This window comes from Rhineura floridana, chromosome 5 (assembly GCF_030035675.1).
Source record: "Rhineura floridana isolate rRhiFlo1 chromosome 5, rRhiFlo1.hap2, whole genome shotgun sequence".
Taxonomy (NCBI): Eukaryota; Metazoa; Chordata; class Lepidosauria; order Squamata; family Rhineuridae; genus Rhineura; species Rhineura floridana.
This window is the reverse complement of record NC_084484.1, coordinates 52,777,313-52,803,744: the sequence shown is the minus strand read 5'-3', so window position 1 is coordinate 52,803,744 and position 26,432 is coordinate 52,777,313. Positions and strand designations below refer to the sequence as shown.

Below are 26,432 nucleotides of genomic sequence, written 5' to 3'. Positions count from 1 at the left end.
GAGGAAAATATTCTGAGTCAATTTATGTATTACCAGAATGGCATGGCTGCCATTTCTTCCTACACAATTCTGCTTAAATCTAAATGTAGAACAAGTATGTGTGATGTGGTATTGAATTTGAATCAGAGAGCTGTGCAATCAGGTTCACATTGAACTTTCTTCTTTGTAAAAATAATATAGAACTGGATGTACACTTTAAATAATTCCTGTATTACTGCACAGAAAACTGAAATAATTCCAATAATCAATATCTGAAGTAATAAAAGCTGGTGGAACATCATCTAACACATATAAATTTAACAATTCCAATGCACAAATTATTTTTATTGTTAAAAGAATAGAAAACAGTCCTTAAAATGAACTTTTTTCTAATCTAAAGGACAATAATACAAGACATTATATATATTTCCAATACATCTGAAGTTTCTCTAGCCATTTTGCACATATTAATTTGCACTTCAAATAGGGTGAGAGCAGAAGCACAACTACTTCAAAAATCTAAAGAATTTACTGAGGTGGGAACACTGCTTTCTCCTTGCAATACTTAAAAATGATCACAACTTACAATTCCAGACAAATAACTATATTACTTCATGCAAGATTTAGTGTGATTTCCATTTTGTGATGCTTCCACCAAGTATTGAACTTATTCAGTATTTTTAAAATAGAAAATTGGAATTGTACAGGTAAACTGGTTGGGCTAGTTGCCAAATTTCTGCTACTCTAATAATTTTAGTGTGCTATCCTGTGATCCCTGGGAGCATGTCACAGAAGCCACAGGATTTTGTAGATCTCCATCTATCCTTGGAAGCTCCCTTCCAGCCACCATGCTATCATTGCTCAGATGGTGGAGGGAGTGGGGGGCCGGTGGATCAGGGGAGGTTTTGAATTTGCTGGATCTCCAGATACACCCTCAAGATATGTGGGAGGGTGGGGAGAAGTATGCTAGGTCCAGCTTCTGTTCCTTCTAGCTCTCCTTTCCCCCCAACCTTCTACCCTGGGCAGTGTAGGACTGGCAAGGCTTGGAACTTGATCATTCTGCCACAAAATAATTTTTAAAACTGGACTGCTCTGTCCATGACTAATCTCTTTTTGTTTTTTAAATGACACCCCAACGTACACACAATCCAGTACAGTCCTATTACTTTGGCAGGAAAGTTTCACTATTTCTGAAAACTATATATAATGGCTACAATATAATACATTTAAGCATACTAGAGCTTATTTAAATCAATGAGTTGTCCACTTAATTTTGCACTGGATTGTGGCCCTCACACTTATTGTTTATTATTTTATTAATTTTATATGATAATATATAACATAATTATTATGTTATTCACATTAGTTCCATGGCATTACTGACTACAATCTAACATATTTGAAGATTCCTCAGCTTCAAAATAAAAATAATTAAATCTGTGGTTCAGTAAGTGATTCAGTAAGCAATGCATTCAATGGTTCAGGGCCATCCACTGGTATTTTATTGGCCTCTTCACCCTGACCAGGTGGTTCAGTCATGGTATCCCCCTGTTTTTTATTGGCCTCTTCACTATGACGGCTTTGGCAATGGGTTAAATGCTTCTTAAAGCCTCTAGGAAAGTTTGATTCAAAACTGCAACGTGGACATTTAAGCAAACTCTGACCATGAGCAGCAACATGGTTTTTAAGGTGAGATTCCAAGAGAAAAGCCTTTCCGCATATGTCACACTTGTATGGACTGTGAACATTATGCTTGTTAACCAAATGGTGCAAAACAGCACCTTTTTTCATAGCCCGGCAACAACAAATTTTGCAATAATATTTGCCTTTGCCACGCTTCATATATTTTGCTATCTCTTCTTCAGAGATAAATGCCTCCTTCTCTTCGGTAAACTGCAGCACACATTGAGGTTGAGTGGGAGTAGCTGCATCAATTTTAGACTCTTTACTGAGATCATTAGATTCTGTATCAAACTGTTCTTGATCACTGTTGGATTCCTGTTCCTTCACCTCAGAGGTATCCATTTCAGTATTTCCACTCTCACTGCTAGTAAGGTCTGTACTCGGAGTCTCCTGATTTTCCTTCTTAGGTTTCTTCTTTGGACAAGAAAATAAAACTTCTTCTGCAGGTTCCCTGGCTTGCATAGGCTGCTCCTTTGGAGGTAACAGACTAGTGAATGGATTCTCACTTTCTTGAGGCTCAGTGAAGAAATCTTTATTACCAGATTCGGTATGCGCCTGCAAGTCTGAAAAAATGGATGCAGCAGGCTGGCTGAAGTCAGAGACTGCACTTTTGTGGGCTTCTATGTCTGCTGTTTCCTTTGGTTTGTGGACATCAGAACCAAATATTTGCTTTGGATCAGAAGACACAGAAGGGGCCAGTTTTTGGAGCTCAGGTAAAAGAGTACTTTTTGGAGGCTCAGCAAAGAAACCTTGCTGTTGTTTCTCAGGGGAACCAGGAGGTGGCTTCTGTGGTTCAGCAAAGGTTGTGTGTTTCTGGATTTCAGGAGAAACTGCAGGAGCCTTCAGAACTTCATGAGAAAGAACAGGTGGTTTCTGAGGCTCTGCAAAGGGAACACGCTCTGGAATTTCAGGAGAAACAGCAACTTGTTTCTGGGGCTCTGGGAAGAAAGTGTGCTTTGGGGCCTCAGGAGAAACAGGAGTAGGTCTGTGAGGTTCAGAAAAGAGGGCATGTTTTTGGACTTCAGGAAAAGACATGTGAGCATCATGAAAGAAAGAGCGTTTTTGTACTTCAGCAGAAACAGGAGGAACAGATTTTTTAGGCTCGGAAAACAGGGGCCGTTTTCGGGGTTCAGAAAACAAAGCACGTTTTTGGAGTTCAGAGGAAACAAAAGGAGCAGGCTTCTGAGTCTCTGGAAAGAAAGGAGACTTCCGAGAATCAGAAGAATATTTCCAAGGGTCAGGAGGCACAGTAGGAGCTGGCTTACGTTGCTCAGGAAAAAAGGAAGGTTTCCAAAGATCAGGTGACATTGGAGGACCAGGTTTTCTAAGCTCAGATGGCACAGGAGGAGGAGCAGAGGATGGCACTGGTGGTGATGACCTCCAGGTGTCAGGAGACAAAACTGGTTTCCACCCTTCAGGATAAACAGAAGAAATGGGTTTCCAGGGCTCTGAGGAAGCCAGACTAGATTTCTGAGGCTCAGGCAAGGAAGTAGATTTCCAAGGCTCTGGCACAAACTTCTGAGGCTCTGGAGACATCATAGAGCCTGGTCTTCGAGGTTCTGAGGCAGGCCTCCTGGACTCAAGTGACATAGATGTGGGAGGTTTGGGGGACCAAGGTGACACAGTAATAGGAGACTTCTGCTGCTCATGAGAAATATTAGGAGCAGGCCGCCAGGGCTCTGGAGCAATATTGGGAGCAGGCCTCCAGGGATCTGGTATTGGTGGCTCAGGTTTTCGTGGCTCAGGGGAAAGTGTTAAAGCAGGTCTTCGCATTTGAGGAATATGCCTGCGAGGTTCTGAGGACAGAGCAGAAGCAGCAGGTTTCTTTAGCTCAGGAGAAACAGCTGGAGAGTGCCTGCGGGGCTCGGGAGACACAGCCAGAGAGTGCCTGCGGGGCTCGGGAGACACAGCCGGAGAGTGCCTGCGGGGCTCGGGAGACACAGCCGGAGAGTGCCTGCGGGGCTCGGGAGACACAGCTGGAGAGTGCCTGCGGGGCTCGGGAGACACAGCCGGAGTGTGCCTGCGGGGCTCGGGAGACACAGCCGGAGCTAATTTCTGTGGTTCAGATGTAGCCACAGGTGGAGATGCAGGCACAGCAGACATTTGAGGTTCTGGGGACACAGGTTGAATTGGTTTCTGTGGTTCTAGAGAAACAAGTGCTGCAGGCTTTTCTGGCTCTGGGATAGATACATGGAGTTCTGGATGTACAACAGGGAAGGGTTTCTGTGTCTCAATGTATGTGGCTGTGCCAGGTTTCTGTGGCTCAGGGGAGATAGCAGATACAGATTTTGGTACCTCTAGGGACTCCACTGGGGCAGTTTTCAGTGGTTCTGGAGTCACAGAAGCAGCTGGTTTAAATGGTTCTGATGACACTACTGGAATAGGTTTTGAAAGCTCAGATGATACAGCAGAGATGAGTTTCTGTGGCTCTGGGCATGCAACTAGAACAACCTTCTGTTGCTCCAAGGATACAACTGAGATGGGCTTTGTGGAGGATAACCCAACATCAGACTTGAGGGGTTCAGAGGTAACAGACTTCTGAGACTCTGGAGAAACAGTAGGTTTCAGTGACTCAGGAGAAAGAGAAGGCTTTTGAGGTTCCACAAAGAGAGGTTTCTTTACGGATTCCTTATCTGTTACTAACAAATCTTTCTGCTCTTCATTCCATTTGTCAGGAATCCCATGGTGTGCTGTGATGTGATAATAAACATTACAATACATCTTGCTGGTAAAAAAACATTTGTGGCAATGGAACAACTTTGCACTTTTTTGGTAAAATATAAGCTTCCCCAATCCTGCAGTATCCATTTCATCACAAAACTCAGGGTGGATAGTTCCCATATGAATCTGTATATTTTCATAGTCGGAGCCTCTGAAATTGCAGTGGTCACATTCTAAGTGCTCCGTTGTTTTACGCAGGATCTTCAACATGTCAATTTTTCTACTGTCAGCTTGCAAAACACTACACATGTTTCAAACTGTAAGCTCCAGTATTTCTGAAATAAAGGTTAAAAAAATAGCACATAAGATTTAGAAAAGTTTGCTCTTATTGAAATAAAAATAACTGAATCACCAGTCAGCCAGTTAATTATATATCCTAAGAAAAATTAAGTCAACTGACTATTTTGAGACAAATCCAGAGTTATTGTGCATACCCCTCCCCCACTTTGGGGGTAAATCACTCTTTGCACAAAGAATTCTGAATATAAATCTCTTCATTGTTTACAAAGCCATCAACAGTCTCTGTGAAGGCAATTTAACCTATTTCCCAGTTCCAGATAGTTCTGTTTCAGAAAGCTTAACAAGTACAGTAGAACCCTGCTTTTCGGCGTTCCACTAATACAGTGGTTTCCAGTTACAAGAGGGCCCCACTCATACAGCACTTGTTCCACTTTTTTGGTGTTTGGTGCCATTTTATTGTTGGTGTTCCACTTTTCGGCGATTTTCACTTTTCAGCAGGGGTCTGGAACCTAACCCGCTGTATGAGTGGGGCCCTACTGTAAACAATCTGCAAAGAACATTGTCCTGGTTCTAAACCCGTTTTATCTATAATAAATAATAAAATAAAATTTTATTTAGCAGACGCCCATCTATCCGACTGAACGGACACTCTGGGCGACGTACAATATAAAATACAATCTCCTTATATACATAATCATCACATTATTAATGTCATAACATCTCATCTAAAGACCATCTTACGCTGATACAGTGTAAAACCTAACCCACCCCAGAGATCCCATAGGCCTGCCTGAAGAGCCAGGTCTTCAAGGCTCGGCGAAAAGTCAACAGGGAGGGGGCATGCCGAAGGTCAAAGGGAAATAAGTTCCAGAGGGTGGGGGCCACGATCGAAAAAGCCCTCTCCCTGGTCCGCGCCAACCTAGTTGTCTTAGTCGGTGGGACCGAGAGAAGGTCCTGTGAGGCTGATCTTGTTTGGCGGCATATTTGGTGATACTGGAGGCGCTCCTTCAGATAAACTGGGCCGGAACCGTATAGGGTTTTAAAGGTTAAAACCAACACCTTGAATTGGGCCCGGTATACAACTGGCAACCAGTGTAATTCAATCAACACTGGGGTGATATGATCGCGGCGGCGGGTCTGCTTTATTTAGTGTGCCACCGCATTTTGTACCAGCTGAAGTTTCCGGACCATCTTCAAGGGTAACCCCACGTAGAGCGCATTACAGTAGTCTAATCGAGAGGAGATCAGGGCATGTACCACTCATATCTACATCCTACAGACTCCAACAGAATGAAACTAGCAAATATATAGGTTGTGAGTTAGGCTTAAAAGGGGCTGATCTCACTACCAAATTATGCTATCTTCTTCCTCATTCTCTATACAGACTGAATGTAGCCTCAGTTAAAACCAGGAGGGTCATTACTTAGTAACACGTCACATTTTCAGGGCCAGCCTTAGGGCTCAGGGCACTGAGCTGAGGGGGCACCAAGGTGAGCTCAGCACCTGTGTTTTTTTTAGTGTACTGTCTGCAGTAAGCTAGGGTGGCAAAGAGCAAACGCCTACAACTTTTTTTTCAAGGTTCTACAGGTTGTCTGGGAACTAATTACAAAATAATCTTCCCTCAATTAGCTTTAAAGTATGTTCCTTTTTTAAATTTCCACTTCGATGTCATTTGCACTAGGTGAAAATAAGTGGAACGCAGCTTTACATTGAGGCAATGATTCCGAGCGCTTAGCACTTCAAATACTATAATCGCTTTAAGAACTATACAATAATAATAAAATAAAGCCATAAACTGTAACAGGTCAGCAGGAGACATTTTTTATTTATAACTTATCTTTATTATTTTTAAAGATAAAAATAATGGATATTCTAAAATAAGGAATGCTTACAAAAAGATAGGAACAGCTACGAAAAAAAGTAAAACCTGTGATAGCTGAGGAGGGAGTGTCGAAACTCAGGGAGGAGAGCTTGCAGCAAGAGCTATTTTGTGTGTGTCCTGAATATAATACATAAGCCTACAATGCCATGAGCCTAAAACTTCACGAAAGTCATCCTTTGTGAGCCCCCCATACTACGTTACATAGGCTTAGGCTGCAATCCAATACACACTGAACCCAATGGAGCTTACTTCTGAGTAGACATGTACTAGATTGCAACCTTAATTGGGATCAGAGATCTGGAGCTAGAGTGGACTGAAAGCACAACAGCAAGTAAAAGGTAGCTTACTTATGATTGGCCCAGACCAAGTAGCCCAAGTTATAAAGTTTGCTGTAAAGATAGAAGGATCAGGGAAGGCTTCAAGGAGGGGTTCTGTGGCAGAGTAGGCAGCCTGTTCTTGTCACAGACAGAACTCCGGGGCAAGAGTTCAAGGAGTGAGTGAATGCCACCTAAGATTTCCAGGCAAAGTACCACTGAAGTGTAAATCTTTTGTGGTAGTTATCACAGGGAAAGATGTAAGAGTAATGTGAGGCCAGGCCTTACTTTCCTGAGTGAGTAGTGGAAAAGGCCAGTAGCAGGCCACAACCAGAAGACCTGTGAGACTGAGCCCAAGGAAGCAGAAAGAAGCTCTGCCAGAAGAGGTATGGAATCTGGAGGAGATACAACCTGATCGCTATTCCCTTATCCCTGTGTAAGAAAAATGAAGCACATGTATCACTCTGCTTGATCCCAGGGCAAGGAAGAGCTGCAGGCAAGAATTCTCACATGCAGTCCGTGCATGCAGTAATTTCGGCATGTAGCCCCCAGCTTGTACACACATGCGTTGGTCCTTATTGAGGGCAGCAGCAAGGCTCCCAACATCACACCTGAACCAGGCCCCATAAATCCTCTGGGTGGCCCTGCAAAGCTGAACACAGGGGTGAGGCTCTCTTCACCCAGGACACTATTTATCCTGCACATTTTCAAGCCATAGAAAAATATTTTGTACTAGGCATACTTTGTTATGACACAGTGACATTCACTCCTACTATACTGAAAAGGTAACCAGCTTTGCAGGTTAAAAGTATAGCCTTTTGCAGGTGTTATTAGCTCCTAACAAGGACCTGGGCCATGCAGAGAAGCTCCACCTTTGATACCACACATTCCATCTAGTGCTTCCACCGACATCCATATACATAGCATAGACAGCTACAGGGAAGGGATATTCATGATAGCTTATGGTTTGTCTGGAGTGAGATAAACCACAAAGCTGGGTTTGGATGTAACGCTAAGCCAAAGCATGACTTAGCTCTCGGTAGAACAGTAGGAGTAGGGCTGGGTGAGGAGCGCAGTGGCTGCAATCTTCATTCTGGAAACATGCATGCTTTCTCATTTGTGCTAAGCCATGGTAATATGCTAACAGGATCATAGTAACCTTTGTCTACTATGGCAAGGAAAACAAAAAATTACAAGAATGTTTGATTTCATGTTCACTACTACATGGAATGATCCAAGATACAATCTTAATGTCATTTTTTAAAAAGCATTATACACTACTCAGTGCATTCAGAGAACATTAAAATGTTTGGCATTCGTACTATCTGCAATGTAGCAGCATACTGAATCAATAGCTCAGGGAGTCAGCAAGATAATAAGATGTTCAATACTCCCGCTTCAAATGTAAAACAAGTCATAAATTTGCTAGATGTCATTCAGCAAATGTTGATTTCTCAGGCCACCATCTGCAAATGGGGATTGTACTGGTTCGCCTCGCAGGATTTTTGTAAAGAATTAATGAGATAATGTATCTGAACTGAACACTGAGTTTATTTTCATGGGTTCTTGCATGAGAATTAAGTAAAATCTTAAGACTGCCAGGTACAGATACATATACAGTACTGCAAACATATTTGTTAGAGTGAAGACCTTAAGAATGTACTTCTACTTGCATGCATCACTTCTCAACCAGATATGGCCCTTGTGACATAGGCCACTTCTTTCAGAAAGAAATGTAAAGCATTTCATCCCACTCATGATTACTTTTACATGATTACTTTAATTAAAGAATTTTGTTGGATTGTTTTTAATATTCTCATTAGCCACTTCAAATATTTGGAGAGGCAGCATACAAAATGTTGAACAAATTTGATGCTACAGGATCCTAGACAGCATTTCTATCCTACAAGCTTTATTACTGCTCTTATTGTGAGTAATAATGCTTTAAAGTTGGGTTTTAAACTATCTTTATATCTCAGAACAGATTGGGCTCTAGAAATGACCTTCCATGCAGGTGACAACAGAGTACCATTTTAGGCAAATGAAAAGCCTCCATATAGACGGGACTAGTCTCACAGAGTCAGTAGTGTCCTAATAAACATGCTGTTGAAACCAGGAATTTGAACCCTTCCCTGAAAGCTACATTAGGAATCCTGTCCCTACAATTTTATATTAGAAACAGGTCTTTGGAAAAATTAAAGCCTTTCACCTGATTAAGGTGGTACTAGTCAAGTGTTCAAGTCTCACAGTGATATAGAAGTGAAGTAAGGATAATTATACTGTTTTTTAAAATAAACAACTGTAATATAAAGTACTAGTATTAGTATGATTTCATCTGTGTCTGTTTGCCCATATGTGTAAAGTAGTTCATGATGCATCAGGAAATCTAAGAACACATCTTTACTTAAAAGAACCAGGGTACCGCTCTAGGAAAATTTAACAGGATTACTTGAATAGTAAAAAAAATGATAACCTAGTATTTGCTATTGCTATTGAATGCATCCAAGCCAAATGCCAACCCCTTTCAAGAGTAGCTTCATGCTGAACAGTGAATTCTACTTCTTCTACCCAGCACTCTAGTCTACCTGTTCTCTCTGCCTCATTTCTAGGGCTCCTGATCCTCCAAAGAGGTCAGACACCTGTTTCAGAACATCCACGGGCACCTATATCATAGCAGAAATCACAATCCAGTGTGTGAGTTTTATTTTTAATGTTTTCTTGGAGCTATTTACACTGTTGTATCCATCAACAATTTAACAAGCCCCAGCTAAATCTTTGAGTGTATATAAACTTTTACTGCTAAGAGAAAAATTGTTCAGTTATTTATTAATTCCTGCCAGCCTCTGGAAAAGGCAGGCTAAGCAACTAGGATAAAATGGCAATATGATATGCTTCCATGAGACCATTTAAGCACTTATCTTTCTGCTGACAGGATAAAACAGCCCAACCCTGTTAGGTGTTCACCTAACCCTGCAGTTAGGTGAAAAATCCAAACTGGTGTTGCCCTTAGAGCAGAGGTAAGAAACCTGTCTGCCCTCCAGATGTTGTTGGACTCCAATGCCCATCAGCCCCAACTTTGGATGGCCAACTGTTAAGGATGATGGACGCTCTAGTCCACAAATTCTAGAAGACGACGTTTCCCGATCTACTCAGTCCACTGCGGGTTAGTCCCAAATAACTGAGCCTCGGATTTCAGCCTTCAGGAAACAATAATCTGCTACACATAAATTTTGCGAAGATGACTGAGCAGCATTTTGTATATGGGCGAAACAGAAATCACTTTATAATTATGTGTGCGCCTCCAGGCACACATTTGTTCGCAAAGAAACCGTACGTTTAGAAACTAACTTTGCCAGAAGAAACTGGTGACGGAGACCTGGCAGGGCTCTGCAGTTCTTTGCAACTAGGAGACTCCAGCAACCCTCGGAAGTATCAGAGCGCGCGGGGGAAAGGGAACGTGCAAGCGCGCGCGGGAAAGGGAACGTGCAAGCGCGCGCGGAAACGCTCTGTGGACGAAAAAGGGGAGGGGACAAACAGGTATTTATGGTGCAGAAAATGGGGGGAGGGGGAGGAGACCGAACCTCACACAGGAGAAAAAACGTCCCTCTCTATTCATGCTTCCCTTCTTCTATTAACGGACCGTGTGAGTGAGCAAGGAAAGGGGAGGAGAAACGGCAAAATACCTACCCGGGAACAAACAACGACTATGGAGAGAGATGCTCCTCCTTCAGCGCTTCCCTACAATGGCGTCTGTTTCCACGAGCCGGGGAAAGCAAAATGCCGAGGCTGAGAGAAAAGAATAGCGGACGAGACCAAGGCGAGGGGAAGTAGCGTAGCCGGACAGGCGCTCTGTTATTGGCTCGCGCCGTCCAGCTGCTGCAGCCCAAGGGCTGCTTGGAGTTTGCAACGCCCCCTGTTGTAGTATTTGGCGCAGGCGCATGATAGATTAGAAGGGGCGCAATGTCGCTGAATGACGTTTCAGGAAGGGAAGAGATGGTTAGAAGTGCAATAATGCCCCCCTTTTTCTCTTCCCGCTCCGGGAGGAGATGGAGGAAAAGGAGCTCGGATTCATCGTGGCGATTTTGTTTATTTGGAAGAGATATCCATGGCTTAGTTCTCGCTTGGTAGTACAGGTGGGGGCTCACATGACTGAGTGCCTCTCTATATAAATAAAATAATTGTTCAGGGATTTATATGTTGGTATGTATGAATAATAATAGAAAAACATATTATTATTATTATTATTATTTAGTTGCATTTCTAAACCACCCTATAGCTAGCAGCTCCCAGGGCAGTGTACAACATGATAAAACCACAATATTTAAAATACAGCAAGTGTGTATTGCGCAGACAATATAAACATTATATAAACAAAGTGAAAGAAAACTAAAAAAAATAAGATTAAAAGCTTAAATACTTTAAAATGCCTGGGTGAAGAGGTGGGTTTTTACCTGGCGCCGAAAAGATGACAGAGAAGGCGCCAGGCGTATCTCATCTGGGAGGGCATTCCATAATTCGGGGGCCACCACCAAAAAGGCCCTAGATCTTGTTACTGTTCTCCGGGCCTCTGTATGGGTTGGGACCCGGAGAAGGGCAGACGTCGAGCGGAGTGAATGGGTAGGAACATAGCGGGAGAGGCGTTCCATCAGATTTGCGGTCCAGTGCCGTTAAGGGCTTTATAGGTAAGGACCAACACTTTGAATCTGGCCCGGAAACATATTGGAAGCCAGTGCAGTTGGGCCAGAATAGGTGTTATGTGGTCGAATTTCTTCGTCCCAGTAAGAACTCTGGCCGCAGCATTCTGCACTAGCTGAAGTTTCCGAATCGTTTTCAAAGGTAACCCTACGTAGAGAGCATTACAGTAATCCAATCTAGAGGTTATCAGAGCGTGAATAAGTGAGGCTAGGTTCTCCCTGTCCAGATAGGGTCGTAGTTGGGCTACCAGCGGAAGCTGGTAGAACGCATTTCGTGCCACCGAGGCTACCTGGGCCTCAAGTGACAGAAGCGGATCTAATAAGATCCCCAAACTACGGACCTGTTCCTTTAGGGGGAGTGTAACCCCATCTAGGACAGGTCTGACATCAACCATCTGAGCAGAGGGCCCCCCAACTAGCAGCATCTCAGTCTTGTCAGGATTGAGCTTCAGTTTGTTTGCTCTCATCCAGTCCATTATCGCGGCCAGGCAGCGGTTCAGTACAGCAACAGCCTCACCTGAAGAAGATGAAAAGGAGAAATAGAGCTGTGCATCATCAGCATATTGCTGGAAACGCACTCCATAACTCCTGATGACCTCACCCAGCGGCTTCATATAGATATTAAAAAGCATGGGGGACAGAACTGAGCCCTGCGGGACCCCATACTGGAGCACCCAGGGACTCGAGTAGTGTTCCCCAAGCATCACCTTCTGGAGACGATTCTCAAGATAGGAGCACAGCCACCGCCAAGCAGTGCCTCCAACTCCTAACTCCGCGAGTCGCCCCAGAAGGATACCATAGTCGATGGTATCAAAAGCCGCCGAGAGATCAAGGAGAACCAACAGAGTTACACTCCCTCTGTCTTTCTCCCAACAGAGGTCATCATACAGGGCGACCAAGGCTGTTTCTGTACCAAACCCCGGCCGAAAGCCGGATTGAAATGGATCCAGATAATCAGTTTCATCCAAGAGGGCCTGGAGTTGGCGAGCGACCACACGCTCTAGAACCTTGCCCAGAAATGGAACATTTGCTACCGGCCTATAGTTGTTAAAGTTATCAGGGTCCAAGGAGGACTTTTTTAGGAGTGGTCGCACTACCGCCTGTTTCAGGCAAGGTGGGACCACTCCCTCTCGTAACGAGGCATTAATTACCTCCTTGGCCCAGCCGGCCGTTCCATTTCTGCAAGCTTTTATTAGCCACGAGGGGCAAGGGTCCAGAGCGGAAGTAGTCGCCCGTATCTGTCCAAGCACCTTGTCCATATCCTCGAGCTGTACCAGCTGAAACTCATCCAATAAAACAGGACAAGACTGTGTTCTGGACACCTCATTAGATTCAACTGTTACAATATTGGAGTCAAGGTCCCGACGGATGTTTATGATCTTGTCTTGGAAGTGCCTCGCAAACTCATTACAGCGGGCTATTGATGGTAATATTGCGTCCGGAGAACCAGAGTGTAAAAGTCTCCGGACAACCTTATAAAGTTCCGCTGGGCGGTTACAAGATGACTGAATGGAGGTAGCGAAGTATTGCTTCTTCGCCATCCTCACCGCCTTCACATAGCGTTTCGTGGATAATTACAGCCGTCGGGAGTTCGTCTCCATTTACCCTCCAACCGTCTCCTTTCTTGCTTCATCACTCTTAGCTCCTCGGTAAACCAAGGGGCCAATTGAGCTCTGCAATGGAGAGGGTGCACCGGGGCGATTGTGTCAACTGCCCGGGTCATTTCCGTATTCCACAGAGTGACCAGGGTTTCGACAGGAAACCTTAGAAATGGGCAAGTTGGTCAGTCACCCAGGGTACCAAGCTGCTTAATCATTCATATTTCTAAGTGGTGTACATAAAAATATACATAAAATAAAACAATAACATCATTATAAAATCAGCTACCTTAAAATGCCTGCTAAGTTGGACTACTGCAATATGTTATACAAGGGATGTCTGCCAAATGGTTGCAGTCTGGTCCCCTGATGTGTTAGTTTTCTAAACGTTGGAAACACAGGTGAGAACTAGACAAATTACCGGACAGCACACAAGAGTTCTCAATATTTTTCTGCCACAGACATTTCCTGGATTCATTTGTCTGGTGTGGAATCCCTGAGCTGTCAGAATATTCATGCATTTTGCAGAGGGTTCTGGGAACAGAGGCCTGGTTTGCACCTTGCAAACGTGACAGCTTTTGGAGAGGAGATCACAGCCGTTTCATTCCTCTCCCATCATTCTGCTGCTGCACTGAGTTCAGTCATGGTTTGGCTTAGTGTGTTATCTGAATCCAGTGTATTAGTTTGGCTCTCTGGGACAAACCGTGAGCCATAGATTATAGAACAAATCTTGGTTACAGTTTGTGGGTAGACTGGAGAGACTAAACAATGAATCCTGGTTCAGATAACATGCTAATCCAAGCCATGGTTTAGTTTAGAGCAGTGGAGCAGCAGAATGACCAGGAAGCAGCAAGGCAATCATAATCTCTGCCAGAGCCCACATGTTCACCCTAAGCCATAGTTTGGCTTTCAGGGTGATGACGAACCAAGCCACTGTGCTGGCCTTAGAAATGGGCAAGTTGGTCAGTCACCCAGGGTACCAAGCTGCTTAATCATTCATATTTCTAAGTGGTGTACATAAAAAGCATACATAAAATAAAACAATAACATCATTATAAAATCAGCTACCTTAAAATGCCTGCTAAGTTGGACTACTGCAATATGTTATACAAGGGACTGCCTTTGAAGATTGTTTGGAAACTTCAGCTGGTGCAGAATTCAGCAGCAAGACTGCAAACCAGAGCAGGATGGTCTGAACATATAGCACCTGGCACGACTGCACTGGCTACCAATTAATTTCCAGGCTCAATTCAAAGTGCTGGTTTTGACTTATAAAGTCCTATGCAACTTCTCCCCACATGAACTAAACTGGATCCTGTGATCATTATCTGGGAGGTCTGGAAAGTGGCAACATGAGGGCAGGCCTTTTCAGTTATGGTTACCCCCCCCTTTGTGGAATGCTGTCTCCAGGGAGGCATGCCTGGTGCCATCTTTACCTATTTTTAGGCACCAGCAGGCAAAGACATTCCTTTCTACCCAGGTTTCTGGCCCTTAATTTGATATTTTCTCAGCTTTGGCCTTGACATATTTTTCTTGGATTCTCCAGCTTACTGCTTCATGGAACCAGATACCCAGATATTTATAGGAGCTGACCTGTTCAATTCTATCGTTTCCCATAAACCAAGGATACCTGACCTTTCTCTTAGAGAATACCAATACTTTGGATTTGGAATAATTAATTATAAGAAGATTTTTTTTACAATACTCCACAAAGCCACTCAGTAGTCTCTTGAAGCCCAGCCAAGTTTGAGAAATTAAGACCAATCTTGGGTGGATGGGATTGTATCGTCCCCAAATACAGTGGGAAGATCAGCCAAATATAGGTTGAACAGAGTACGGGCAAGAACACACCCTTGTCTAACACCACGTGAGGAGATAATCTCCTTAGAGAAATGACCTCAATTGCTGCAACGTACCTGAACAGATGTATTATGGTACAGTATGCGGATCAAGAACAGTAGCCTTTTCTCAATAAAGTGCTGTTCTAATTTGCTCCACAAACGGTCATGAGAGATGGAGTCAAAGGCAGATTTTAAGTCTATAAAGGCTGTGAAAAGTTTACCTCCTCTTGGTTTAAGTGTTTATACACTAAGTGGGTCAATACCATACAGTGATCAAGGGTAGAACGTCTGGCTTTAAATCCTATCTGCTCTTCCCCCAGGATGTTATTGTCATTTATTCATGTTTTCAGTTTAAGACCTAAAAAGCTAGCATATACCTTCCCTACTATAGATAACAGGCTGATAGGTCGATAATTGCTTGGATCATCTTTGGGGCCTTTCTTGTAGATTGGAACCATGTAGGCTATCAACCAGGCTGTGGGAATTATACAGATTTATTTATTAGAGTAAAAAGGGAGGCCAACAATGGGGCCCACCAGCTGATATTACTTTTCAGCAGCTCCGAGGGAATGCCATCTGGTCCAGGAGCCTTGCCTGACTTTAACTGGAGTAATAGTTCTTCAACAGTGTTAATATCAACAGGAGGCCAGTTGCAGATATCAGGGTGCAAATAGGGGGAAGAATTAGAATTAGATATTTTCAAATCGTGAAAAACTACACAAAAATAATCTTCCCAAGTATTTGCTGGAATATGGCAGTCAGGACTTCGGTTATCACTTAAAGCTCCAGAGACAATCTTCCAGAAAGATTTAGAGCTACGTGTGACAGATGCTGCAATCAGCATTTGCCATTAGTCCCTAATTGCCTCATTCTTTTTGCGGTGTAAAAGCTTCTTATATTCTTTCCTTAACGCATAATATGAGTGCAGAAGTTGGCGTTCATTATTTGCACGGTAGAAGCGGTAAGCAGAATGAATTCTTCTTCTAAGGTTAACACACTCCCTTGTCAAACCACTTGTTTGTTCTGTCTGTCAGGTGCTTTGTAGTGCCAGCTGAATTCTGGAGATAAAAATACATATTCCGCATCACCTCCTTAAAAGCCACTATACCCTTTGGCGAACTATCTACTGTTATTTGTTCTAAAGCATTTATTATATGAGGAAAATGAACAAAACTATGAAAGACTTGCCCTGTTTTATTAGACCATTTGATCTTTTTGGAGCTGAGCATAATAGATGGACTGGAAGGTAGGTGATGTGGCGTGTTCAGCTTTAGCATGCCTGGTATAGCAAGAGATAGTTCCGATGCCAGATGATCGCTGTCAGAGCAATCTGCTACTCTAAAAGCCCAAAGTTTTTAGATCCTTATGGATAAGAATGTAGTCAACTACACTCAATCCCCTAGAGGAAATGTAAGTAAACTCTCCCCAGTCATCGCCAGCACTGGAGCCATTTAGAATACCAGGTCAGTTTTTGAGACAAATTGAAGCAAGCCTACCCCCGCAGGGTTTAGAAAGGTATCTTCTGAGTGATGTAAACTGCCCTTGAGTTGACCCTTACCTACAAAGAGATGGACACTTGGGGTGGAAACGTCCACCAGATAAGTTACAGTCATTGCATTAAAATCGCCTGCAATTATAGGGAACGCATGAGGAAATTTAGCCATCCATAACTTTCAGCTTTAAGCCAATTTAGCATAGCTTCCTCCCTGCAGGCCACTGGGGGAAAATAGACATTGAGCAGAAGCAGGGTCCGCTGAGTGGTCCTCATCTCCAGGGTCAATGCCAGCAAAGAAGAATTGCAGTTAGGGAGATCTGTTACCTTAGCATCAAGAGAGGAGGAGACCAGGATGCTCAATCCCTGACTAGCTCTACTCTTGCCCTTATTTGGGAGAGCAGGCAGACAAAAGGTCACAAACTCATTGACATATATATGGTCATACCACCATGTCTCTTGGAGCAGGATTATGTCAAATCTGTTCAAATAAGCAAGGAAGTTTGAATCCCTGTATTTAGATCCCCCACCCTTGGAAGCTCACAGGATGTTGCCTTGGGGAGGGCATTATCTGTGGCAGCCCCTAAGTTGTGGAACTCTCTCCCCACTGAGGTGTGTCTGGCAACTTCATTCTATAACTTTCAGCAAATGCTGAAGACTCACCTCTCACCATGGTCTTCAACACCTAAGATGTGTACTTTTAGGGCTCACCCTTTTTGTGTGATGTTGTTTAGGTTGTTTTTAACTGTTTTTAATTATGTGTTTAAATTGTTGTAACCCGCCCTGGGACCTCTGGGTGAATGGTGGGTAATATATTCTTCTTCTAATAATAGTAATAATAGATGAAATAAACTCCCCCTTTGTTCACTTTCTCTCCAACCTCCAGTTAACTCCCCCAATCTCTCCAGCTTCATGAAGCCAGAATTTAAAACAGAGAGCAAAACTAGCATCCTATATGTGGCTTTTCAAGTAGTGCACAAAGAAAAAGCTGAAGAAGATGAGGAGGTTAATCATTAGCCCCGAGTCTTGACTTGTACTTACATGGCTGTTTCTTCAGATACTTTAAGCATTTTATCCACTAAAATCTGTTCTCTCTTTCCTCTCCTTAGCACATCCTCTCCTGCCCTGAATCCATGGATCTGCATGAATGAAAATGATCTTCACCACCAGGACCTAGAAAAACTGTTTAATCTGATGCTTAGAGGCCTTCTCTGTGAGGTCCTAACCATCAGGACATTTCTCTGGTCATCAGTTCCAAGTGTAGGTATTGATGGCATCAGGTATTGTTTTGTCTAATGAGACAGTTGCAGGGAGACTCCATCACCTGGCATATGTTTTGTCAGCCAAATCACCCATGATGCACACCTCAGGCTGTTTCTATCTTGCAGGCAAGCTGGATGCATGGTATAGCATCATTCCACACTTCTGGTGACAAGCAAGGAACCAGCATCTCAAAGGGTCCCTTGATCCAGAATGTTGTTGTTGTTATGTGCCTTCAAGTCGATTACGACTTATGGCAACCCTATGAATCAGTGACCTCCGATAGCATCTGTCATCTTGGATGTCTGGCATTTCTTGCTCCATATATGGTAAGAGCCTTTGTTGTAGAATCTTGAGCATTACTTTACTCGCATGGAATATTAAGGCAATAGTTCAATAATTACTGCATTCCCTGAGATCCCCTGTCTTTGGAATTGGGATATATATTGAATGCTTCTAGTCTGTGGGCCATTGTTTAGTTTTCCATATTTCTTGATAAATGTTTGTTAAAATGTGGACAGATTCAGTCTCAGCAGCTTGTAGCAACTCTATTGCTATGCCATCTGTTCCTGGTGATTAGTTTCTTCCAAGTATTTTAAGAGTAGCTTGTACCTCACATTCTAAAATTTCTGGTTCTTCATCATAGGGTTCCTCCGTGAATGAATGTGTCATCCTGGCATCTCTTTTATAAAGTCTTCAATGCATTGCTTCCATCTTCCTTTTATTTCATTTCGGTCAGTCAGTATGTTCCCCTGTTGATTATTCAACAACCCTGTTGTTGTTGTTATATGCCTTCAAGTCGACTTATGGCAACCCTATGAATCAGTGACCTCCAAGAGCATCTGTCATAAACCACCCTGTTCAGATCTTGTAAGTTCTGGTCTGTAGATTCATTTATGGAATCAATCCATCTCTTGTTTGGTCTTCCTCTTTTTCTGCTCCCTTCCGTTTTCCCCAGCATTATTGTCTTTTCTAGTGAATCATGTCTTCTCATGATGTGTCCAAAGTATGATAATCTCAGTTTCACCATTTTGGCTTCTAGTGACTGTTCTGGTTTAATTTCTTCTAACACCCAATTATTTGTCTTTTTCGTACTCTGTGGTATCCGCAAAGCTCTCCTCCAGCACCACATTTCAAATGAATTGATTTTTCTCTTATCCACTTTTTTCACTGTCCAACTTTCACATCCATACATAGAGATCAGGAATACCATGGTCTGAATGATCCTGACTTTGGTGTTCAGTGATACATCTTTGCATTTGAGGATCTTTTCTAGTTCTCTCATAGCTGCCCTACCCAGTCCTAGCCTTCTTCTGATTTCTTGACTATCGTCTCCATTTTGGTTAATGACTGTGCTGAGGTATTGATAATCCTTGACGTTCAGTGTCCTCCTTGTCAACTGTAAAGTTACATAAATCTTCTGTTGTCATTACTTTAGTCTTTTTGACGTTCAGCTGTAGTCCTGCTTTTGTGCTTTCCTCTTTAACTTTCCTCCATGAATGAATCTGTCATCCTGGCATCTCTTCTATAGAGTTCTTCAGTGTATTGCTTCCATCTTCCTTTTATTTCATCTCGGTCAGTCAGTGTGTTCCCCTGTTGATTATTCAACATCCCTACTCTTGGTTTAAATTTCCCTTTCATTTCTCTAATATTTTGGTATTGGTTTCTTGTTCTACCCTTTTTGTTGTCCTCTTCTATTTCTATACAGTAACTATTGTAATAGTTCTTTTTGTTCCTACATGCTAGTTGTTGTATTGTTGCATTTAGGGTTCTGACCGTGTTTCTATCTCCTTTTGCTTTTGCTTTCCTTTTCTCTTTAACCATTTTAAGAGTTTCTTCAGTCATCCATTGAGGTCTTTCTTTTCTAACTAGAGGTTCTAGTTCTTCCCTGATAATACCTCTTACTTCACTCTATAGTTATTCTGGTTCTCTGTCAACTAAGTTTAAAGCCTCAAATCTGTTCCTTATTTATCTTTTTATTCTTCTGGAATGTTATTTAAATTGTATTTTGGCATTATGATTGCTTTGTTGGTCTTCTTTAGTTTTACTCTGATTTTTGGTACGACCAGTTCATTATCTGTACTGCATTCTGCTCCTGGTCTTGTTTTTGCAGAAAGTATGGAACTTCTCCATCTTCTGTTACCAATTATATAATCAATTTGAGTCCTGGTAATGTCCTCGTGTACAGTCGGTTGCTCAAAAACGTGTTCACAAGAAACAAATCATTGGCTTCACAGAATTCAATAAGTCTTTCTCCTGCTTCATTTCTGTCTCCTAAGCCTCATTTCCCCACAATTCCTAGTTCTTTTCTGTTCCCTACTTTTGCATTCCAGTCCCCCGTGATTATCATCATATCTTGTTTTGGTGTGTGATCAATTTCCTCCTATACTTCTGCATAAAATATCTCCAATTCTTCTTCTTCTCCATTTGTCGTTGGAGCGTAGACTTGCATGATGGTCAGGGCTGGTGCTATCATTAGGCCAACTAGGCAGCCACCTAGGGCGCAGACCTCAGAGGGGCACAGTACTGACCTTTGAGGGGCACAGTTTTATACAGATTAGTTTTTTTAACCCTTGTAAAAAATGCAACTGACAATTTATATTTTTTATTTTAAGATAAATACCACAACAGTGCTATGGAATATAATTAATTATAAAGTCTTATGAAAAAATTCTATATTCTGTTTTTTTATTTATCCTTTTTATATGTATTTTTATTTTTATTTTTGAAATTTAGTGATATTTTTGGTTAAGAAAAAAATCTCTTATTCTTAGTTGGCTACATGTGATGTTTACAGCTGGATACATTATGTCATGTGACTCATGTCGTCAATCGTCATCGAGTGAGTAACAGCATGATATAAACTCTAAGACAGAAGGTTCACAAATTGGAGATATTTCTGGAAAACACACAGGAAAAAGAGGATGCCAAAAAAAGTGAGAGTACTGCAAAGTCTGCAAAAGAAGGTGGTATTGTGCCTGACTTGAATTACAGTGACCCTGCTAACTGGCCTAACTATTGCAGTGATAATTTGCGACAGCTTATAATACAACATGGACCACAGCAGGTTGTATCACATGATTTTTCGAAAGACTAAAAAAAAAGAAGATTTTCTCCTATACACTACAACAGGAGACTAGCAAATGGTGAAGAAGTGTGCCGTCAATGGTTGATATATTCAACCTCAAAAGATGTGTTTTTTTGTTTTTGTTGTAAGTTGTTCAGCCAAAAAAATGGTGCATCAACCCTACAAGAAACAGGTTCAAAAGACTGGAAGAACATTGGAGCAATTCTGTCTACACATGAGAGGAATACTGACCATTTAGAGAACTATCAGACCTGGAGAGAACTTGAATTGGGCTTATCTAAAGGAAAAACAATTGATGATATTAACCAGCAGAAAATTAGGCAAGAAGAACAATACTGCTGACAAATCTTGAAACGCTTGATTGCTTTGGTCAGAGTTCTTGGCATGCAAAACTTGGCATTCTGTGGTACAACTGAAAAGTTGTACAGTGCTAGCAATGGAAATTTTTTGAAGTTTGTAGAATATCTAGCCCTTTTTGATCCTATCATGAATGAACATTTGCGCAGAGTTAAAGATCAAGAAACAATGGTTCACTACCTAGGAAAAGATATCCAAAATGAGCTTATACAGCTTCTAGCAGGTGCTATAAAGCAGAAAATTTTAGCACATGCAAACTCAGCCAAATACCACTCAATTATTCTGGACTGCACACCTGATGTTAGTCATATTGAACAAATGGCAATGATTGTATGTTATGTTGATATACTCAAACCATCAGATAGAGATGTCTGAGCCTGAGGTCATCATAAGAGAACATTTCTTGGGATTTATTCCACTAAAGGAGACTACAGGTGCCTTTATGACAGAAACTCTTCTTGGACAGCTTGAGCAAATGGGATTACCAATTGAGAATCTGTGTGGTCAAGGTTATGATAATGGGAGTAACATGAAAGGCAAAGCAAATGGCGTACAAAAGAGAGTCCTGGACAATAAACCCACATGCCTTTTTTGTGCCCTGGTAGTCAGTGACGCCGCTAAGTGTTGTCTGGAAGCAACTAGTTTCTTCAGTTTGGTTCAACAGATCTATAATTATTTCTCTGCATCGACTCAGCACTGGCAAATTCTAACTAACCATGTATCAGACTTAGGCATAACTGTTAAGCCATTGAGTGAAACAAGATGGGAGAGTCGGATCGATGCTTTGAAACCACTGAGATATCATCTTGGTAGTATATATGATGCTTTAATAGAGATCTTTGATGACACAAGCCTAAAAAGTTTATCTGGAAATACTTCCCGAATTGAAGCTAAGGCCCTTACTGATGCCATTTGTAAGTTCAAGTTTGTGGTATCCCCTGTTACATGGTACAACATCCTTTTTGAAGTCAATCTTACAAGCAAGCTACTACAAAATAAGGAAGCTAATTTAAATTCAGCTACAAGCCAATTGCAAGTGACCAAGAATTACCTTGTGGGCTGCAGGTGTGATGAGGGTTTTCAACAAGTTTTGATAGATGCTACTGAGATTGCAAAGGAGCTAGAAATACTACCAAACTTTGAGACAGAACAGGTTAGAAAAAGGAGAAAGAAACGGCAGTTTGAGTATGAGGCCCAAGAAGAGGCACCGCAAGATCCAAAGCAGAAATTCAAAGTAGGTTTCTACTATGCTGTCTTAGATATGGGCATACAATCTGTTGAAGAGAGATTCCAACAGCTACAATATAATTCCCTATTTGACTTCCTGTATGATATATACAGTATCAACAAAAAATCTACTGAAGATGTACTTAAGGCCTGCAAGAATCTGGAAAAATCATTGATGCACAACAGAAACAAAGATATTGATGCTGAAGATCTGTACTGTGAACTTATAGCAATAACTCAAGGAGTACTTCTCTTCATACTACAACAAAAACTCCTGGATAATATGCCTAATGTTTCTGTTGCTCTAAGGATCCTTCTCACACTTCCAGTGTCAGTGGCAAGTGGTGAACGCAGTTTCTCAAAGCTCAAACTTATAAAAACTTACATACGCTCAACAAGTTGCAAAAGAGACTAGTTGGCTTGGCAACTATATCAATTGAACATGTCCAAGCATCAGCACTTGACCTGAAGGAATTGGTGACAAAATTTGCAAAGGAAAAGGCACGCAAAGTGAGATTCTGATGTGCCTGAAATTGAAACTTTTAAGAGACTTAAATTTTATCATCACAATTCACAAGATTATTCAAAATGATTTGTATGCTAAAACATTTTTTTTTTGTATTTGAGAAAGATAATCAAAGATTGTTGTATTACTTATTCTTGAAATTTAAAATAAATTTAGCAGTTTCAAGTTTTGTGCTTTTCATTTTTTCTACAAGACATCTGTTTTTGAAAATTGAAGTTAGCAATTTTGGGGCGTGTGTGCAAGCAGTTAGCTTTGCCTAGGGTGCAAAATAGCCTGGCACCAGCACTGATGATGGTTATGTTAATAGGTTTCCCATTTAATGTCATTGATATCACTTGCTTAGACCTAGCATTGTAGCTCCTAATTACTTTTGCTACATCACTTCTCACTTTTAAAGCAACCCCATTTCTTCTTGATTTCTCACTTCCTTCATAAAATACTTTGTAGTTGCCTGATTGAAAATGTCCCATTCCCATCCATTTTAATTCACTCACTCCAAGTATTGTAATGTTGATACGTTCCATTTCTTGCTTGACAATTTCTAACTTTCCCTGGTTCATGCTTCTCACATTCCATGTTCCTATTGTGTGCATTGTACAACTCCAGACTCTCCTTTCACATCTGTGCACATCAGCCTCTGGGCTTCCTTTCGGCTTTGACCCAGCTGCATCATTAGTCACAGCGCTACTTGTCCTTGTCCTTTGTTCTTCCCCAGTAGCTCAGTGAGTGCCTTCTGACCTGGGGTTCTCATCTTCCAGCACTAACTTTCCCTGTTTCATGCTTCTCACATTCCATGTTCCTATTGTGTGCATCGTACAACTCCAGACTCTCCTTTTGCATCTGTGCACATCAGCCTCTGGGCTTCCATTTGGCTTTGACCCAGTGGCATCATTCTCCAGTAGCTCACTGAGTGCCATCTGACCAGCAGGTCTCATCTTCCAGCACTATCTCATGTTGTATTTTGGATACTCTGTTCATAGAGTTTTCGTGGTAAGAGGTGTTCAGAGGTGGTTTACCATTGCCTTCTTCTGAGTTTGGATGCACCTTAGTCTGGTGTCTCAGCTTTGACCATTCTGCCTTGGGTGCCCCTGCTAGAAGTCTAGCCTCTTGGTCTAGACTCCTGACGGCATTGCTTGTTAGGCTCTATGTCCCGAAGCAACAGGTTACTCGAGGCTTGTAGCTTGGAAAACACAGAGATGTGCAAATGCACAGCGCGTCTGGGTAGTAAGATGGTCAGAAAGCACTCCAACACTCTTCGGCTTCGTGCAAGCAAAACAAACTTTATCAGAGTGCATCGATACAACAATCACCAACATAAACTCTCCTACATTCATCCCCCCACACAGACTGGCTCTCTGAGCTTGTGTTTTATAGCCAAGCCCTTTGATCCGGTGCAGCTGTGTGTCCTTCACATAATTACAGTGCTTCAATTAACCCATTCCCAACACGAGGAATGACTCAGCGAATCAAGCCAACAGCCCCCACCTCATTCCACGATGTTGGGTGCTTCTGTTGCTCCGCTTTTACATTTGTTACGTTTTACATTTTTATTTACAACAGTTTATACAAACAGTGTACATTCAATTTGTCAGTCCCATTCGTTTTCCTGCCATTTTTCCCTTATCCATACGCCATCCTGTAGCCTTGCACGGATTGCCTCATTTATAGGTGTGCATCCTTTCACGTGTACTTTGCTACCTGTTCCTACGTTGTTTATTTTAAATCTCTCTGGCGGTTTTCCAAGGTTTGTTCTTTCTGATCTCCTTAGACTGGGTGCAGGTTCATCTATGGGTTCTGTAATTTCTGTCTGTACTATGTTTTGTTCTTCCTCATTCACACACTCACTTTCCTCTTTATCCTCTGCCTCTTGTTTTACATCTGTTACAGATGTTTCCTCTTTTTCCCCTCTCCTCTCTTGCTGGGGATTAGGCTTTATGTTACTTTCCTGTAACTCTTCTTGATTGCTATCTAATATTATTTCTGTGTGTGTGTTATTGTTGTCCCAATCCTGCTCCTGGGTTTGCACACTCCTACACACTAGTAAACGTTTCTCTTTTATCAACCACACTCTATGACATGCCCCCTCAAAACCGAGATAGTAACCTTTTAGTGCTCTTGGACCCTGTTTCCCTTTCCTTTGAGGCTTTGGAATGTGAGCCCAACACACAGCACCGAATTTCTTTACATGTTCTAGATGAGGTTTTGTTCCAAACAGCATTTCATAAGGCGTACAGTTTACAGCACTTGTATAAACTCTATTCAATAGATAGTTAGCATACATTGTACATTTACTCCAAAATTCCCTAGCTAGTGGGGAGTCTGCTAACATTGCTCTCGCTGTGTCCTGTAAAAATTTGTCGTACCTCTCTGCCATCCCGTTTTGAGGGGGGGAAAGAGGGCTGTTAGTTCATGTTTTATTCCTTTATCGAAGAGGTACTTTTGCAGGTTTGAGGATAAAAATTCTCCTCCTCTATCAGACCTTAGTCCTGAGATCCGTGTTTTGAATTTAGCCTCCACCCATTCTACAAAGTGTTTCAGTTTCCCAGCCGCTTCTTCTTTGTTATCCAGCAAGTAAACAAATGAGAACCTCGTGTAGTCGTCAACTAACACATAATAATACCTGGCGTGGCCTTTAGATTGCTTAAAGGGACCGGCCAGATCCATGTGTACAAGCTGAAACGGTCTCTGCGATCTGTTCAGCTTTTCTTTATGGATAGGAGCTGCTGTTGACTTCCATTCATTACAAACATCACAGCTCTCATACTTAGTACAGTTTTTAAACATTAGATCTGCACTGTGTTTCTGTGTTTTTAGAAGCGTTGAATAACTTACATGACCCAACCTTTTGTGGTACATGTGAATACATTTGTCATGAGTTGGCTTATTTCCTACTGCATTTACGCGTTTTGGGGATTTGTCATTTACTATAAACAATGCCTCTTTAAACTCTCCTTTCACACATATATTACCGCCTTTACATATTGTGCATTCCCCTTTTTCAAAGTGTACAACATAATTCATGTCATTTAACTTGGCAACAGACATATTTCTATCCATGCTAGGAACATAAAGAACATTAGTTACTAGAGTTTGTAAACAGGCTAAATACACCACTCCTACCCCTTTTACTGCTTGACAGCTTCCATCTGCTAAGTAGACCTTTTGTTGCGTTGTTGGGGTCATGGATTTAAACAGTTTTTCATTAGTGGCCAGAAAATGACTTGCTCCCGAGTCGATCACCCAGGATGTTCTGTCCATTTCATTGTCTCTTTCCTTTGTTCTTACGACATGCACTGTGAAAGGTTCTTTCTCGAGTTGTTGTGTTCTTCCCATCCTCTCAGCTGGGCATTTTCTGCACAGATGAGTCTGGGAACCACATCTGTAACAGCGTCTCACTCCATACACTTTGGATCCTTGCTCACTCCGCTCCAGATTTTCTTTGTGGCTACGTCTGCTTTTCTCCTGTCAGCGCTGTGCCTCTTGAAGTAACTTGCCTGTAATATAATTCATGCTGAGCTCTGCATCTGGCA

General features: G+C 42.1%; 2 protein-coding genes across 2 annotated transcripts in view; one reads left to right on the top strand and one right to left on the bottom strand.

Annotated features, from left to right (window-relative positions):
- Positions 1-303: 303 nt before the first annotated feature.
- On the bottom strand, positions 304-10,742 carry CHAMP1 (chromosome alignment maintaining phosphoprotein 1). Its single transcript, XM_061626731.1, has 2 exons — positions 10,507-10,742; positions 304-4,658 (listed from the first exon to the last, which is right to left on the bottom strand). Exon 2 carries the CDS (start codon positions 4,630-4,632, stop codon positions 1,411-1,413), a length of 3,222 nt encoding a protein of 1,073 aa, XP_061482715.1. The 5' UTR covers positions 4,633-4,658; positions 10,507-10,742; the 3' UTR covers positions 304-1,410.
- Positions 10,301-26,432, top strand: part of LOC133384887 (F-box only protein 36-like) — a 33,582-nt gene continuing 17,450 nt past the window's right edge. Inside the window, exons 1-3 of the mRNA XM_061626735.1 lie at positions 10,301-10,356; positions 17,554-17,704; positions 17,833-18,033. Coding sequence (XP_061482719.1) covers positions 17,588-17,704; positions 17,833-18,033 — 318 coding nt within the window. The 5' untranslated portion in view covers positions 10,301-10,356; positions 17,554-17,587. The remainder of the gene's footprint in view (positions 10,357-17,553; positions 17,705-17,832; positions 18,034-26,432) is intronic.

What these genes read in the sequence shown, in the direction of transcription:
- CHAMP1 (XM_061626731.1), bottom strand. Translation starts at nt 4,632, where the DNA reads ATGTGTAGTGTTTTGCAAGCTGACAGTAGAAAAATTGACATGTTGAAG.